Below are 18682 nucleotides of genomic sequence, written 5' to 3'. Positions count from 1 at the left end.
TATTTTTTCCCCCTTATATGAAAATACAGCCACCAGTGATGCTATGTTTTCAAAGATGTTTACAGAGCAAGAGCAAATGCTGCCTCCCATCAAATCACCTGGAAACATTTTGAGTCTAGGCAGAAGAAAGGGCTGCCAATCTCCAAAGTATTTGGCTGTGTCACTCTCCCTGGATTTTTCAAAATCAGTATCAAGAGAGTTACAGGAAGAATAATATTTTTGAAGCATACACTATAACTGGATATGCATGTGTATTGTGGGTGAAAACTGAACATTAAAAGGGTTTAGGAAGCCAGGATGAAGAATCTTAAAATATACAGATAGTAATAAAAAATAGTATCTAAAAAGCACATAAGTTTCTCAGCTTGTTCTGGATGAAAAGTTGATTTTTTTACCTTGAGAACTTTCAAAATGTTGGAGCCAGCAGAACAGTCAGAGTTACTCTATTTGACATTTGACAGTCTTATGTAGGTGTAGGTGGATTTTCAGTTTGTTATTCCTAAACTTTCTGGTGACAGAAGAGATTTTCAAGTGTAAACGAGCATGGACCAAGTTTGCAACTTGGAAAAAACTCTGCTTCATGTTAATCAAAACCCAGAATGTAGTTGTCATGGTGATGAAGGTATCCTGTCCTATTCTGGGACCTGGGCCTTGTGGGTTGTGAAAGCAATCTAAGATGACCTCAGTGACTCAGGATGCCTTGCACAGACAAACCATATTCACTAATACAGCTATAAACTATATTTCAAGCTTCACCAGTGCACCAGCATGGAGGAGTCAATATTATTTCAGTTTTGACTATTTTATTCTTAATATATGAGTCAATTTGTGTATCAGCAAAATAATTTGAAGGTAAAATCCTGATTTATTCTTGCTTTCCTTTAGTAGCAAACTAATCTTCAATCAGAGACTATCAGTAACTAAGTGAACTTTATGATCACTTTGAATGCAGTTTCTTAAAAGGAAAAACACTTTTTAGCAGATAATGATCATGGCATAAGGAAATGGTGGGTAAACTATTTGTGTACAATAGAATAAATAAGACCAGACTGCCAAAGACTTTTGCTGTGCTAAAATTCACATGCAGTGAATTAGATTTAATCCTAAACGTTTTACTAGGCTGTACTAGATAGATTAGAAATTATTAGAATATAAATGGAATATTATAACAGTAAAAAAAAAAACAACAAATCATGAGAAAGTTGAATTAAGAGTAATACATCATTATATTTAAAAAGCAGGCTGTTGATTCATGGGCCAGATTATGAGTTGGTCTCACAAAGACTTCTTCCATCTCTGTAAGTAGCAGTATTTCACCTCAGCAAGTCTGAACTAATTGCATTGGCTTCAGTAGCCCCTGTTTTACACATATTAAACTCAGATTTTTCCTAAAGTTCAAAAAATGTTGGCAAAATAATGGTGACAACAGTCGCAGCGTATGACAGAGCACACACTGCACACAACCCATGCAATATTCTCAAGGGAACATTCATTTATGGTGTCTTTCAGTTTTTTTCAGGCACTCAGACACACTGGTCCTGAGCCCACTGAAGATGCTTCTGAATAAATAGAAGAAGACAATACTGCCATTCACTCTGAAAGATGTGACTTTCTTTGGCTTTCTCAAAACGTTTGAGGTCACATTTTATCTTGCTGTTAAATATATCTATTTTCAGAACTGTTTTCTTTCCAAAGACAAAAACTAAATCAATTTGTTTGTCTCGGGGTTCTGCCTCTCTAAATTCAGTCAAGCAGCCACTGTGGTAAACAGAGGCCAAAGCACAGCAGGGCAGATGAGGACCTGATTTATGAACCACAAGTTTTCTTTTTTTTTTTTTTTTACCTCAGGTCAAACTAGCACCAACCTAGAATTGTGTCCAGCGATAGAACACATTCATAAAGCCAAATAAATTCCCTTGCAAGTACAAAACTGTTCTCAAAACCGTATTTCAAGCTGAAAAAAATGCCACAAGCAAAGAAAAACTCCAAGCACAAATTTCGTATTGGAGATAAATCACCAGTCCCTCCCCAAACCATTCCCTCAAACTTTATTATTATCACTATTTTTTATTATTCTTATAATACCACAAAAGGAAAACCTCTGAAAAAGCATCAAAGTAGTTATTCTGTATCACTACACCAACTCCACGGCATGAGACTGCAATCTAATTAGTGGTGTGTCTTGCATCTATATAACTGAATTATCATGACTGCTCTTTTTTGTTATTAGTTCCTACTTCCAGAAAAGTAGAACATTATCTGCTGCATTGTTTTCATTGATACAGAATTTAATTATGTTTTTCTAGCTCATACTACTTAGGAAATTGGAAACTGCCTGCTCAAAATTAAAAATATATTAAGAGAAATTAATGATCAGTTTATTCATCAGTGAACTGGTTCACATGACACCTATCTGGTCATTCAACAAAGCCAATCAGCCACCAGACACATGAAATTTCTATCAGTGCGTATGCGTTGTGTGAATCAGGAAAAGATTTTTTCAGGAAATTTTACATGTGACAAGGACACATTCTGACAGTGGCAAATTTTGGCCCCTTAAGTCAGTCACACTGACATCAGCATCAAAAAACCACAGGAATAAAGACCCAATGACCAGATTCAACAAAGACTGAGGGATGAACTTCACAGAGGTGAGAAGTCTCCTGAAGTCCTTTGGACCAGCATGAAATGCAGAACATAAATACATCCCTGCATGATAATGGCATATGTGTGGACTGCTCATCAGCAAATTTCATAGTTGTGAATGGTTTAAACAATGCAGCACTTTTCAGGGCTCCTGATCTCATGGTGGGTCTTTGCAACAGGTAAGCTGAAGAACTTTCTACCGTGAGCTCTACCAACAGGCTGCCTGGAACTCAAGGAAGAACTTCATGCTCATGGAAGTTGAAAAAAACCCAACAAACCAAACCCAAAAAATCAGCACTCACCTGAAAAAAAACATCCCAAACCTTTGTAATGATCACTCCTCAAGTCTAACCCTGCTGTCTCCATTCAAACCTATCCAAGATCTGCTTTTTGATTCAAACCAGAGCAGACACATCCCAACCTGACTTGAGGACTGATTCTCCTGAATGAGTTAGTGTTTTAAAATTCTGTCATCTGACATATGAAAATATGAACTTACATCTGATGAAGCTGATTCAAGGATAATTCCAAATCCTGAAACAGGGGTTTCTGGTTTTAGGGGGGGTTCAACTGCTTGCAGACTTGATCTTTCTGAGTTTGATGACAGCTTCTTCTCGTTCTCTGCAGCGCTGGGCTTCTTATTCATGGTAATTAGTTCAACAGATTTGAGGGGCAGTTTTTTCTTTTTATTTCTCTTTCTGGATATTGTTGACTTCTGCGCACAAATCAGGGGAACAGGAGGCTGCTGCCTGTTCTGAGTCCCAACTGAAGGGAAGAAAGTAATGAATTAAATTTATAGACAAAAACACACGTATAGCCAAGCAGAAGCATCCTTAAACTCCCAACATACTGAACTCATCTTCTAGATAAGCTTTACGGTTTTCAGGGCTGTTTGTGCATGTGAAACAGTTGCATTTTATCACCTTTGCATAATTTTCCAATCTGTACAATGGCAATAATGACACTATGCTCCACTATGAGGTTTTTCAAGACGTACTGATGAATAGTGTTCTAGGAAAATTAGGAATACAAGGCTCTCTTTCCTAGTGACCACTGGATAGCTGGTGACATGAAGGACTTTAAGCAATGATTCATTTGCATACCCACTTGAATGACTAAGAATCTCATTGTCTTTGAGCATCTTCTTCTGACAAAGTAAGATAATACAAGTGCTAATGCAATTACAGTTATTTTTATGAATGTAGTTACCAAGTTAATTAGCTCAGCCAGAAAATTTCAAGTACCATTATGACAAGAATGAGTGAAAACACTATTCAGTAGTTTAATTTCTGGGAAAAAAGTAATGTAAAGTTGCATGAGATTTTTCTGCTCGTACCTCTGAAATACAAGATACCAGATGCTTACTACTGTTTTGCATTTTCCAGTATCCACAATAGTTTGTATAAATTAAAGCACAAATCCTGAACTTGTATTAAAGTGAGAGAGTCCTCCAGCAGAACACTATGCATATACAACTATATGTCTGGATGAATCAGTAAGATCAAGGTCAAAACAAACAAACAAAAGAGCTAGAAGTGCCATATGTGCAAATCAATCTCATTTGAGCTCCAAGTGAACTCCAAATACTCCTCATCTACAAAGACTGAGGAAGAAAACAAATGGAATACTGTTTATTAGAAGATTTCTAGGATAATTCTTTTCGGGGGAGGATTTACAAGACTGTAATTTGTGTTGTATCATTTGAACAGAATGGCATTTGAATATTAAAATGTTATTACACTTTCACTTTTGCACTTATATGTTCGATTTTTTTCCTTTTAGCAATGGAAACGCCAAGTGATTATTTTTCTCTGCAAAACCATCATTTTATGTCTACCCGAAAATACAAACTATTCCCAGTGAATCAAGAGATGCACTAATTAACAAGGTATTTATAGTACAGATACATAATAAATAAGAAATGATCCTGGTATTGAGGAGCCAGCTGTTCTGGCATAAACCCCACTTCTGTACCTCTCACCCACAAGCAATTTTTAATCACGCATGTAATTTCCATGAAATCGGTGCAACTGCCTAAGGAATTCCCTGTCCCAGCAAAGATTGCAAATCTGGGCCTTTTTTTGGGCTTCTTTGTGAATCGATGACTTTTAGAAAAGCATTTTGATGTGTAGCAACTGATATTACAAAACCTGCCTGATCCTCCCCGTCGCTCACTCAGGCGTTATACGCCACGGCGACAGGGACCTGAGCCAGCCCTTCACTCCACCCAGATTTCACTTAATTACTCAACACTCCCTTTTCTTACAGAGGTTACTCAGTGACTCTTAAGAGAAAAACCTCCATGGCTCCACTCCCCACCACAATGGCAGCTCAACTGGCAAAATCTCCAAAATCTCCAACTCCTCATTAGTGTTCACCTGAATTTTAAGGAAGCCCAGAGGCTGCAGCTTCATAGCAGCCTACAGTGACCTATTAACTCCCACATGCCATGGTCTTGTTATCTTTAGTGCTCTCCTGGCTCTGCACTGTTTTGTTTCAGCTCCTAACTTAGTAGAAAACTAGACTCAATAGTTTTCCCCAGTAAACAGATTATTACTGGTTCAGCCAGCAGAAAGAACAAGTGAACCAGCATGAAGGGTGGAAGCCACAACATGCAGGAGCTGGCTCAGTTGAGGCTACTAACTTGAAGCTGTAACTTGAAAGATCTTTCAGTAAAGTCTCATGCAGTAACTTTAAGTGGCTTTCCAATAATTTTTTTTTTACCCCTAAGATTAGTGAACTGGTAAGCAAGTAACAGCATTTTGCACCCCTGAATGAACACACCAGAAAAACAAACTGGGGGTGGTTACAGCACATTAATCTACCCACTCAGCTTCCACTCCTAACCACATTAGATTGTTGGCTTTTGTTGTTGTTTTTTTAATTTAGCCTTTAAAGATTCTTACAAGATAATATCCCATGCTAGAGGTAAAAATGTGATAGGTAAAAATAATATTTCCAAGAAGCCTGTGAAAATTTAACTTTGTGTCAAGAGGGCAGGAAACAGTCCAAGTTTTCCTGAGTCTCCAAATAGATTTCTGTCTTATTAGATTATTCCTCCTAAAAAGGTGATTGTACTGGGTATGCATGTATGGAACCAGTCATTGTACCTGCTTGAATCTGCATCAGTTTTCGCATGGTTTTGAGCTCCTGAAGAATAGCCTGCAGGGTTGACTGGCAATTACATGTACAACAGTTTGGTCCAATTGATGAATTCACAATTGGTATTTCTCCTGAAAGAGAGAGGAAGGGAACAAGGAAGAGACAATGTAACCCACACAAAAACACCCGATCAGCAATTACCAGTAGGCATTTATTACCAATACAGCCAATTGTGAAATCAGATCCAAAGCAAGAAAGCAAATAATTTTCAACGTGGTCCCTTTTAAGAGACAGGGACCAGTAGTTTTTATCCAATTACTAGAATGTGCAATTATATACAGTAGGGGATGCAATGTTACATGGGCTGAAGAAGACTGCTCGGAGTGTGAATACAATGCACTCTTCACAGCAGGGCTCTCTGTTGTCAGGCTACTTCATCTTGAATAACAATAGCACCAAACCTCATTATAAACATGCTCACTTTATCACACACACACAAAAAGCCCATCTCCAGGAACAATCTTACAAAGAATGAGGACAGTCTGTGTAATAAAGGTTTATACTGTACATCAAATGAGGGCCTCAGAATTTTTAAACTACTTGAATATTACACACAATTCTTTACCATGTGAAGAATTGAGAAGGAAAATAAAATCCCCTTTTTGGAAAAGTAAAATAAAAGCCAGAATGGAAACGAATCACCAGCAAGAAAAGCTTTCAGATCTGCTCCTCTCTTTGCTAGACAGGGATTGTTTTCTACAGCACATTTTTGGAAAAGTAAAATAAAAACCAGAATGGAAACGAATCAGCAGCAAGAAAAGCTTTCAGATCTGCTCCTCTCTTTGCTAGGCTGGGATTGTTTTCTACAGCACATTTTCCAGCATTGACCTACAAGATTCCCTTTGAAGATGAGTATAGCAATTCAACAGATTCTTCTTTTCTAGTAATTCCTACAAGTGTTTAGCTGAATTTATATTTAGCTCTAGCCCTTTGCAATGCTTTTATTACTGCTTTGCTTTACGGAAGTTTTGCATTGTAGATCCTGAATTAGGACTGGCTGTAACAGCTGAAAGATTTCAAGCTGTAGCTCAATGGTGGTGTTCTGCACTTCAATTAAAAATAGCTAGATTTAATACTGCAAATAAAAAATTTCAAAGTTCGACAAAACACCTACCAATATCTGCTTTTAACTGAGGCCAGATGAGATGCACCTCCTTCATTGCAAGGTGTGCTTACAGTCATTTTAAATTGATGTCTATTTTACTGCTCACCAAAGCATGCAAAGGGAGGGATGATCATTTTATGAAGATAGGTACAAATGGATCTTACAAAAATCATCTCACTTGGTGTCACACGCGGTGGACTTGAGTGTGATTTCCCTTCTTATTCCATAGCCTGACAGTTACCAGGTGCCCTTTAATCATTACCTAGCTAAAGTGAACATAAGCAACTCATTTAATCTTAGCTCATAAATCCTCCCATTTTTCATTACATTTTTTGCTTCCCTCTGAAGCCAAACCAGGCTATTAATACCTTTTCAGGTTTAGTTTGTGTTCTTTAATCAGAGCTCCCTGATGTCAGACACACACAGGTCCCCTGACTTCAATCCTCATTTGAAATGGCTGAAAACTTGCCCACCACTGCACCCTTTCCTGCTTCTTCTGTCCTCAGATCTCCCTTCCCAGGCACTTGGTTTTCTACCTCTTTCCCTTCAGCCCTTGAGTTCTCAAGCAACACCTATCAGGCATCAGCAAACTGATGGGCATTCTCCCAAAAGTCAGCTACTTGTGAAGATAACCTGACATGTCACTAAAGACTGCTGACAACTTCTGGATGTCAGTCTCCTCCTTCCCTCAGCTATTTAGGTTGTCCACACTACAGCAATTTGCAAATTGCAAATTTTGGCATTTTAAAATATCATCCATGGACAAAAAGTATTAATACCGCATTAAAATAGATGGAATAGTTTAAGAATCTCTGCAAATCTGGCAAATACAAATGCAACAGTTTCACAGGCTTTTTCTCTCCGAGGTTTCAGCCATAACTACAAATTTTTTAAAGTAAAAAGTGATCCAGAAAACAGGCTAAGAGTTTCAACTTAAAACAAAAAGAGGTTACTGACTCAGCAGGACTCTGCCTAGTTTGATCTCACCCTTCTTTTGTATGCTGTCTATTCAGACTGAAAGTTCCTTGGGGCATGGATGGGATTTTATCTTTTCAATGGTCCATAAAATGTTTAGCCCATTGTTACAGGTACATGGAGAAAAAAAAATAATGTTATCTTTAGCTTTGCAGCAGATGACTCAGATCCTCAACTTGGCTCCACCAATACCCTTTACATATCTGGTAGACTTTCAAGTAGATGAGGTTCAATACTTATAATTCAATAGCATCAGCATAGTTCCATACCTTTCAGTAAGACAAGCAGGTACCCCAGAAATGGAGTCCCAGAAAATTAGGAAAGCTGTACTAATAAAAGACAAGTACATAGCAAGAACATTCTTCCTTAAGTGCTTTCTCAGTCGTTTTGGTCTAATAAGGATAAGGCCCATCTTCTCTCTTGCTCAGAACCCAATATTCTCCCTGCTCATTGCAGAGGGGCTGGATTAGATGACCTTCAAAGCTCAACCCAAACTATTCTATGATTCTAGTGGGCCTCTGAAAGTAGTACCTGAAGGACTACAGCAGGAGACAGGGCTGGTGGCTTTTGTTTCCTTCTTAACAAAGACTACATTGTGGTGAATTGCATGTGAAAACTTGAACAAATTGTATCAGTAACCTGTACATCTCCCCTGTTGCAATATAACGTGTTCCTAGTGAAAGGACACAGGCTCCTGATGAAAAAACAAAAGGTTTATTTCCCCATTGAGGTGTGGGGGATTTACATTATAATCCCCATTAGCACTGATAAAAATTACCCATATGAATCTACCATAGGTACTGGAAATGGGAAAAGAGACCACCAGTATTGTAAAACAAAGCAGGGTTCTACTGACTACATAAATATTCATGATGGTTTTTTATTTTCTTTCTATCCTCCCTCTTCTGATCAGTTACTGTGTTATAAGAAACATCTTGTAGACTGTTCTCAGTCATTGTTTCGAGCACTATCTTTATCATTTTTAGAGGACAAAAGCAACCCTTTTCAACTTGTTATAAATCAATTTTTAATTTTAAAAGGAGAGCAGACTTTTTATTTTTATGAAGGAGTATTTAAAGAGCTATCTCCCTCTCTTTGGAAGCTAGCCAGCAGGCAAATTTGATGATGGTTTGTATGATTGAGAAGAGATGACATAAATATATTAGTTGCTTCCTCCATGTGAGCAGCAAGTAGCCCAGAACAATGGTTCTTGGAGCTGGATCTGCAATGAGTGAATTCACCTGGTGTAACATTGATACCACAAGTTTACATTTGAAAAGCACACAAGTTCAATCCAATGAAAACAATCTTGACATAACCAAAAGGCAATTCAGCTGCTGCGTCACTGCTGGATTTTCCTTTTCTCTCATCTATTTTTGCCAAAGCCTTTTTCACAGCTGCTTTCTACCATCACCTATTAAAGATCCATTCCAGACTCTCCTTGAAGCACCTCTACCATGTGAGTAGGTAACCATACTAGTTAGATGGAATTACCATGCCTATTACATTAGAATTTCAGTAATTCAGACAGCCTGTAACACATACCATGGCTTCTTACAAGGTACCTATCCACAATGGACAGAAACAGCACCTGCTATAGATGTTTGGACCTCTCCCCAGTGATCATCCAGGCCTGGCAGCCCCAGGTCATGTCCTACCAGCTTATGTCCTCCCTGAACACTTTTGCTCTAAGGAGTTTAAACACCATAGTAAGCACCAAGGAGTATCACCCCTGTTCTTGTTCAGCACTTCTACACTCAGCTTTTAAGGTATTTGTCCATCCCCAGAATAACATCTAAAATACTGAGTTAGATGCTCAGGCTCCCAGTATAGGGGATGGAGGGAAATCAGACATGTTGTTACAATGGCCTCCCAAAAGAGGTATGTGCTGGGTGAGGAGCAGTTTCAGAGCTTGCTCACAGCCCAGAATTGCACCAAAAAATTCCTGTTCCTGCAGACCAAGATCCAGAAGCAAAGCAGCAAAACTGACTGGAGACAGACACCTTGAACCAAATATGCAGATTGTTTTTTCACAGCTGGCCAGTGGAGAGGGCTCACACCCATCTTTATGTAATAACCTAAAAAACTGCATTCCTTTCTGCAGCAGGACAGCTGCAGAGGGAGGGGTGGAAGGTGCCTCCTGGTGCACTTCCCCATGAGCTGGGAGCCTGGGCATTCACCCTGTCCAGCCCAGGAGGATCACTCAACCCAACCCTTCTACTGTCTCACAGACAGTTCTAACCTGTAAGAGATCATAAATCAGCTAAGCCCTTCCTCATACAAAAAATTAAAGCACTGACATTTTCTTGCATATGGGGCCAAATCCTGTCAAGACGTTTTAGCTCAGATGCTGAATCAGGCCCCCGAGGGGATAGAGATGCTGCTCCACCTACTTTCTGGATCTGGGAACCAGGCACCTAAGCTGTGCAGGCTTGGGCACTTCTGTGCATGCTGAGAACTGTCCCTGACAGTGCCCAGGGACTCTCTGGGAGATGTGTGATGAACTTTAAGTCCTTCCCACATTCAGAGGGTTGCTACGGTGGGATTTTGAGAGCATACTTTTAGACCTTGATCCTAAATCCAATCAAGTCTTTTCCCTTCTCCTCTGAAACTGCATCTTTAAAAAAAGCACAACTATTTTTTGTATTATAAAATAAAATAAAACTATCATGACTTACTAGAAGATCTTTCTCAGGTCACCTGGCACCTCTGAGCAAATCATTGTTTCTACAGAAAAATGGTCAATCTGGTGAAAGCTAGGGCTGTATGTTTCTTCAGTGCAGTGACAGTACTTCCTAAAGGACAGTGCTGAGAATAATAACTTTTTTTGTTTGTTTATCTGTTATAAACAATGAGAACCTGTATGCCTCTAGAGGACACACAGTGGATGCTCCCATTGGGAAGTATGAATACCTTCAGAATCAGCTGGAAATTTATGATGTTTTCAGTTGCAATCTCATAATTTTGTTATTTTACAGAATTTGGAACTGAGGTACACCTTTGATATAACCCCCTCGTGAAATTTAGGGCCAAATATCAGAAGAAAAACTTTCTGAATTGAATTTAGATTATTAAAGATGACCAGCAGCAATGTGGCAGTAAAACTTCAAATTCTCTGGGACTTAAAACAACAAGGAAGAAGTATTTTAAGGGCACACTGCCATCTGCTTTAGGGCAGAATTCCCTGCCAGCAGAAGACTGACCACACTCTGGCACATGCTGTTCATAGGTAGATTCCATCATCTTTCCTCCAGTGGTCTCGTTGGAATAAAATCCTAAGGCTATGATGGGATTTTGCACCTGAATTTCAGTGGCCAGTTATAAGGCTGATGCCATGGCCTTTGTGAACATCAGAATCCTGCTCTGCAAGCAGTGTCACAACAGCACTACATTACTCATTGCAAAGAGGAGTGGTAGAGGTTGACATTTAATTAGCTAAGAATTTAATAACAATGGCAAAAGCTGTTTTAATAAGTACTCCATAGAAATTAAGCCTGTAACAGCATTGAGTAATTCAGTCCTATCACCAGGAATCCATTTTAAAAGCTAAAACAGATGGTAGCTGAATTACTCTGTGCCTATTTTCACACCTTTTCGAAGTGGTAACTATGTGCTCATTTTGTAGATTCTGAACTATAACTGATTTCAGTGCAGCAGTACAATAAATCATCACAACAAAGGCAGAAATTTACAAGGAGGGAAAAAAAAAAAAAAAAAAGAAAGTACTATTCTCAGTATCTAATGCAGATCATACCGTTGGATGCCACGGTTCGTGTTTGATTTTGGAACGTTTTGGATCGAGTTCCATATTGCCCTGAAAAATGGCTGGGTTGGGGTGATAATTCATTCCATGCACTGCTCTGTGAGGGATGAAGGCTGCCCTGGGATTCTGCAGGGGGATTCAGGCGCTGGGCCCAGGTTAAGTCTAAATCTTGGGGCTCCTCCTTCAGTTTTTCTCCTTCTTTGCCAACGCGTTGATAGATTCTTCCAGTGCTGTCATTCAGTAATCTTCTCATCCCTGTAATTTGTTTTTTAATTTCCCGGCTTTCATCTCCTAGTGAAAACAGAGCCACAGTTATCACTGTAAATTAGCAAAAACAGTAATTGGTAGATTAGTGACTTTAGCTGCCAGTAAGAGTTGGGGTACAAAAATAAGTAAATAAAGATGAGAAAGAAAAGAGATGGGTGAGTGGTTGTTGGCACATACCAGGCTATGCTTTAACACAGCTATGATTGAAAGACCTGAGGAACTTGGCTTTCTTGATGCTATTTCTAAAGCTTTGATGAGTAAGATTATTTCTCTTCCGAATGAAATATTAGCTAGACAAGTTTCAAATTATTTATCCTGTTAAGAGACTGATCCCATTCAGGCATTGACAGCAGTGGATATTTTCCCAAACAAAGCCTAAAGGATCAGACCCTTTTTATATCAGCTTGCTGTATGCTCAAGGATGAATCCTACAAAAAGCACCATACACACAGAGCAACACTGCATCTATTGCTTTTAATGAACAGGATCAGTTCCTTAGTGCAAAGAATTTAACAGTACTGGATTATACAGGAATAAATTAAAAAGCAGTTAATATGTGCATGATCATATATATCCTAACTGCTGGATGTCTTAAAAATGTAGATTATGAAAACAAAATGGAAATATATACAAGAAAAATGTCACTGTTCCAAACAAATTTAGGGCATTTAAATAATAACAATTACATACTTTAATACTCCTGGCACCATTTAAGCATTAATTTTACATATGAAGCTGCTGATTGCACAATGGATATATGTGTTTTGGGGAGATGATAGCTATTTTGCTCGTTGGAGCATGCATAACAATTCAGTAGTAATAAGGAAGTGTTCATAGCTCCTTCTGAAATAAGAAGCTTCTAATTTTATTTACTGGTAATAGAAAAACCAAACATCCTAAGCAAATAATAACAAAGATCAGGAACTTGATGAATCAACCTTCCTTTACAGCATGCTTAATACAGTAATACTTGGTATCCTCTCTTCAATTTACATTCTGGCTTCCCACAATAAACCTATTTTTGGAAAAGTGAGAGTGAGAAACTTCAGGAAAATAAAAACAACAGTGCTCCAAGGAACTAAGATGCAATGTGCACTGTCTCTGGTTCAAAAAGGTATTTGAAAACAAGCTGGTACCAGGCACGTGAATAATTTTATCAACAAAACAGCACAATTCAGTTGCCTAAACTTAAAACACCCACTTAGGTAGCTGGGCAGACCAGACAGCTAAAAGAGCAGAAATCCCCTTCCAAGATGGACCAAGCTGCAAACCTGGTGTGTACCTAGAGACATGTAGTACCCAAAAGAGAGAGTTTTGGGCTCCAGGAGGTGAATAAGCAGAGGGGGAGATGGGCTGTACAATCTGCTCCAGCCTCTCAGAGCATCTCCTGCTTGACCTGGTGCACCAGTTCCCTGGACTGGTGCCAGCTGGCTCCAGCCCACCCTGCTCCAGCAAGGAGAGTGGGTGGTTTGCAAGAAAACTCCTAGTCCAAACTTAGAAAAATATTTGCCAACCCTGCACAGCGATACTCCAGCACTGTTTCCACTCCAGCTCAAGTGGTGAGAAAAGCCCTTTGCAAGGAAGTTCTGCTTCATGTGTATTTTGTTGGTTTGCCTGCGGGTTTCTGCTTGTGGGTGTGATTTAATTAACAAATCACAGCACCAATTCCTTTAAAATGACTCTTTTTGGCCCCAACCCAACCAAGGGCTGACTGTTTGTGGTTCCTAATCTCGAGAGGCTGCAGAGTACCACCGGGCTCCACTTATCAAGACACTCAGACCCATACACTGAAGATTGCTTTCTCCTGCATGCCACTGGACCTACCCATCTCCAAGCTCCAAAACCTCCCCAACACTGGATCATGAAGCAATCCCTTACTGTTGTACCATTTTGCAGCACACCAGGCTCTCAAGAGTTTCGTGTTGGCAACCTGGATTTGTATGCCATAGCAAAATGCATCTGGATATTAAAAAAAAAAACAACAACAAACCAACCTTACCACCCACCTCCTGCTGTCGGGTGTAGTGACTGCATGCTCGTTGGCTGACACATTGTTGGAGAGATTAAATTTCCCTTGCCCAATTACATTAATATTTTATGTTAATTGAGCTTATTCAGCCTTGATTCTGGTCCCTTGTTCCTTCATCTAGAGTCCTTCCTATACAGTGACATAAGCACACTTACTGTCAAAACAGAAAAAAACCCTATATTTATGCTACAGCAAACCCTGAACTTGTATCCTATGTAAATACACAGTGTTTAGTAGCTCTCTACCCAAAACTGGGAGATTCCCCATTTGTGAATTTGTTTGCTAGGGATTTTGCTTGCTTGTTTCATGGGGGGAGTAATTTATTTATTAATTTATTTAGGGGGTTATTGTTGCTGGGTTTTGTTTGAATCCTCTTGTTGAGGGTTTTTTTTGGTGGTTTTTGTTTTTTTGTTTGTGGTGGGTTTTTTTGGTTTTGGGGCTTTTTCCCCCCCAAAATATGTCTGGTGCATTGTATGAAAGGCATTTAGAAGCAAAGCCTGACTTAGTCTCCAGCTCAAGTTTTCATCCCTCCTCTCCCAATTATTGCTTTTTGCAGCTTTTAATTTGTAACTGGCTGGAGACAGCAGCATCCTTCCTGACACAAGCTCAGAGGAGCTGCTGTTACACCCTCTAAATCTGCAGGCAGGCACATGAACAGTAACTGATTTAACTTCTTGCTCCCTGGCTATCTCATTTTGCTAGAGCCCAATGATAGCATTTTGTTATTGACTCTTCCACTGCTGATGATTTTCACAGATAATAAGCATGTAATTCAAAAATGAAAAAAAAAAAAAAAAGAATGGGCACAGGGAGAAACAGCTCAGGCTACTATGTCCTACAGAAGAGCCAGGCTTCCTTTTAAATGCTGAATGGGATAATCAAGCACACACAAAAAAATTAGTTTATTACATAAAAATCTCCATGACCTATCTGTGAAAAGCCTCCTGAGATAGATGTTGAAGCTGGAGAGGAGTGATGCATATTTCAGCCTCTGTACATGTTCCAGGAATCCTCACCTCTCCCACAGAGATGGGGATGCCCTCAGCCAGCAGGCTACAGGTTTTGGCATTTGAATTCTCCACGTGATCCCTTCTGAGCCAATGAATTGACATGCAAAACACCAAAATACTTAAAAAACACTACTCAAAACAGATAAGCACAGCAAATTACAGTCCTATTTAGGAACTTATGTGTAAGGATTATAATAGTAGTAACAAAAACATATTAACAATTTTTTAAAATTACTGTTGCAGTTGTTTGTATGATGGCCCCTTACATAAAATCTATCTTTTCCACATGGCCTGACTGTAAGCTTATAAAACAACAACAAAAAAGGCAAAACAAAGCCCTCTGAAAAATATTACATCAAATGCTCATAAAAAGTAATTTCCGCAAAACTCATTTCAATCTCTTTCCTTACAGAAAGTGTGCACAGTATAGAAAATTCCTGTTTTTTAAGTTGTAAAAATGTTAAAAATTACAAATGTATAAATGTAAACCTGAACTATCTTAGGATGAAGAGGCATCCACATGCTGAATGTGCACCTGTCTGAAGCAACAGACCTGTAGCAGCTCCAGCTAACAGAATATTATCAATGATTCACTAATTTCATTCTTTGCCTTTATAAGCCTGACCATTTTTTCATTATTATGGGTACTAAACTTAATGTAAATATAGCACACTGTGTCTCAACAAGTTATTACACTTTTCCAAATAATTTGTCAAATATTATCACAGTGCTACAAAGAACTATCAAATAATATGCAACCATGTCCATATGTTAAAATATCAGTTCTATTCCACTATTAGAGAAGTAGTAAACACATCTGTAAATAATGTTTGTTTTGAAGGGTATAAATTAATTAGTAGGGTTACGTTTAGACAATTTTCTGCATATGATGTTTTCTTCCTTTGACTTGTATAAACAAATAACCACAATGTTCTCTTGGCCCAACACTTCACAATTAATTTCTTTGCTTTTAACTTATGTCTCTTATATGTTTTAGGAAATATTCACACTAACTTTTTTTAATATAGTTTGATTGTCTACAAAATAGCATCTGATTTTATGTTGTGTTTTGACAGATGAAACTCCTACAGCAACTTCATTTCTTGGGTATACAAATACAGATTTTTTCCTCCATCAGGCTGCCTGCTGAAGGTACTTTATATCTCACAGATTTCCACCTTTGTACCAAACCAGGCTGAAATGGATGAGTTCAGAAGCTATAGGGAGGGTAAGAACAGCAGCCATACAGTCAGGCACATGTCAGCTGACAATATTAGCCTGGTCTGTAAGGAAGCAAACCTTCAGAGGTGAGAAAAAGTGGAAGTTGATGTATAGGGCTTGAAAGCTCAATTAAAAAAAAAAAAAAAAAAAAAAAATTGCAACAAGTTATATAACCAAACATATTAAATGCCAGTTTATTAGACATCAGTTGAATGCTGCCTTGCCTGGAAGAGGGCCAGCAAAACTCAGCTGTTCTATTTGAAGATTTTGTAAGGGCTAATTCAGAGCAGCTCAAGGCACTGGGAGGCACATGTGTGCAGGACACAGGGCTCCGGTGCAGGGCCAGACCAAAACACCTTTTTGAATGTTACATACTAGCCAGCATTTCCTTAAAGGACAATTATCCTAGAAGGAAGCTAAGCACCCCTTCTTGGCAAAACCAAACCCAAAACTTTCAAAACTCATATTTTTGCCACTGTCATCTGATACTGCAAGTGGTCCTGAAACAGCCAATTGTGAAGGTCAGCATGGGGAAAAACAGAGGAGCCATGTGCACAATTCCTTGTCGGATCAAAGGTTTCCTAAATCACATGGGAAGTTGTTGTGACTGCTCTGTGGGTAATTTGAATTGTGCATCTGTGCAGCTAAATTGATGGGGTAAGCAAGCACTTCTCAAGTAAGTGATCTCCAGTCTTTACTGGCATATAAGAACCTCCACTGAACAAGTAACACAGGCAACACCACGCTTTGCAAATTAAAAACCTAAACCCTGAGCCTGTAGGGAGAGCAGTGGTCACGAACAGTGTCAGAGGGTCAGGCAAGCAACATGAGTTATGAGCTGGGGAGTTGGACCACCCTAAGGTAACACAGAGGGACATTTAAACTGTCTTAGTTGAGGCATCTTAGCAATGCTCTAAAATGCCATTTAAAAGCACTTATCCGTTTTCACAGAGCACTAAGATTATTCCTGCAGGAAAACTGGGATGCCATCAAATTAGACCTCCTACTCCCAAACCAAGCATGGGAGTACACGAGGTGACTGCCACGCCTGCCTACTACAAGACACAGAGTTCAGAAGCATCCCAAGCAGGAATATAAGCAGAGCAATTTGCAGAATCTAAACCAGAATCAGATCCTAGGACAGTTCAGCATTTGGAAGCTGGATCAGCCAGGGCAGCCAGGCCACCACCACCACAAAATAACTCCTTTGAAGAGGTTGGTGAAACACTTCCAAAACACCCAACTGGAGTAGATACAAAAGAACACGTTACACACTTTCATGCTACAGCTTAATCACTGAGGAAACAACAAGTGAGCAATTGTTCAATTAATGTATTTATTCATGGGGTCATATAATTAAAATAATAATAATATATGCAACAACTTCCCTTGGTTCTTGGGAATATACCAGGTCAGTATCATGCCTCAGCCCCAAAGGGAAATGCTTTATGAATTCAGATCATTGGAGAGCACAGATCTATAAAAAAACCTTCCATGCAGGCTTAATTACAGAAGTTACTGTTGCACCCAACAATATAGGCCTATTAAAAGTAACAAGTAACTTCACAGACTTCTGGTAAGTCAACTTTTTTTCTGTGAATAAATCACAAAGGGTATTATTTCTGGGACAGAATAAATTCTTGAAATTAGTGAGTAACTTATGCATCTCTCCCCTGCTCCAAAAACACATTATTTATTTTTACCATGACATAGTGAAGTTATTAATCTGCTGCCTTCCATTTCAACAATGTGAAATGCTGTAAAATGCAGACACCTGCATTACAGTACATTTCAGTTCCACTTTATATCAGTCATAAACATCTCTGTTTTGGACATCTCTTCAAAACAAATGCTCCAAGCACACTGTGTGTAGCATTCGATTTTATGAAACTATAAAAGTTCTTCACTGTTAATTACACAGACAAATGTCTCATCACATATTTGGTTACCAGGATAATATAATTAGTTTTCTACATTAACCTTTCAAACATAGAGCCTGAATTTCAAGCTGAAAGCATTGAAAAAACACTCAGTCTGGAGGTATATTACATTTCTGCTTTTGTGTGTGATAATAAAATACTAAAACTGAAAAAAAACCCCAAACCAACAGTGTGGTGTATGCAAAAGATACTTGCATGTAGAAAAGCCAGGTTTAACATGCACTGTTCACAAGATACTGTTGTATGGTCCCCTCGTGGACTTGTCCAAGTCTGGGCTGGAAGCCCTGTGACAGAAGGTTTATGCTGATAACAGATAAAAGCTGAAGTCATTTCTGTCTTAAACCCTGTCCATAATCAAGGTTTAAGCACTTCACTTCAGACAGCCTCCTCCCATTCTGGTTGAGCAGTCTGTCCTGGCATCAGATAACTAAGCCCCTTCCCTTCAAGACAAAAGAGACTCCAGTCCTGCAAAATTCAGGAATTATGTTTGCCCCTCAAATTTTACAAACTTCTCCACTGCACCCCATAAGCAACCTTCCTAAGCCTACCAAGATCAATTCAAAA

The 18682-nt window shown here is 38.9% G+C and overlaps 1 protein-coding gene across 5 annotated transcripts in view; it reads right to left on the bottom strand.

Annotated features, from left to right (window-relative positions):
- The window catches only part of BEND7 (BEN domain containing 7), a 47302-nt gene that overhangs the window by 21132 nt on the left and 7488 nt on the right, over nucleotides 1-18682 (bottom strand). For all 5 annotated transcript variants that reach the window (XM_071734094.1, XM_071734095.1, XM_071734096.1 and 2 more), the window contains 3 exons: nucleotides 11643-11942; nucleotides 5757-5879; nucleotides 3146-3411 (listed from right to left, as the gene is read on the bottom strand). In XM_071734094.1, coding sequence (XP_071590195.1) covers nucleotides 3146-3411; nucleotides 5757-5879; nucleotides 11643-11942 — 689 coding nt within the window. The remainder of the gene's footprint in view (nucleotides 1-3145; nucleotides 3412-5756; nucleotides 5880-11642; nucleotides 11943-18682) is intronic.

This window comes from Heliangelus exortis, chromosome 1, assembly GCF_036169615.1.
Source record: "Heliangelus exortis chromosome 1, bHelExo1.hap1, whole genome shotgun sequence".
In the NCBI taxonomy this organism is placed as follows: Eukaryota; Metazoa; Chordata; class Aves; order Apodiformes; family Trochilidae; genus Heliangelus; species Heliangelus exortis.
The sequence above is the reverse complement of the archived record's forward strand: the minus strand, read 5'-3'. Positions and strand labels throughout refer to the sequence as shown.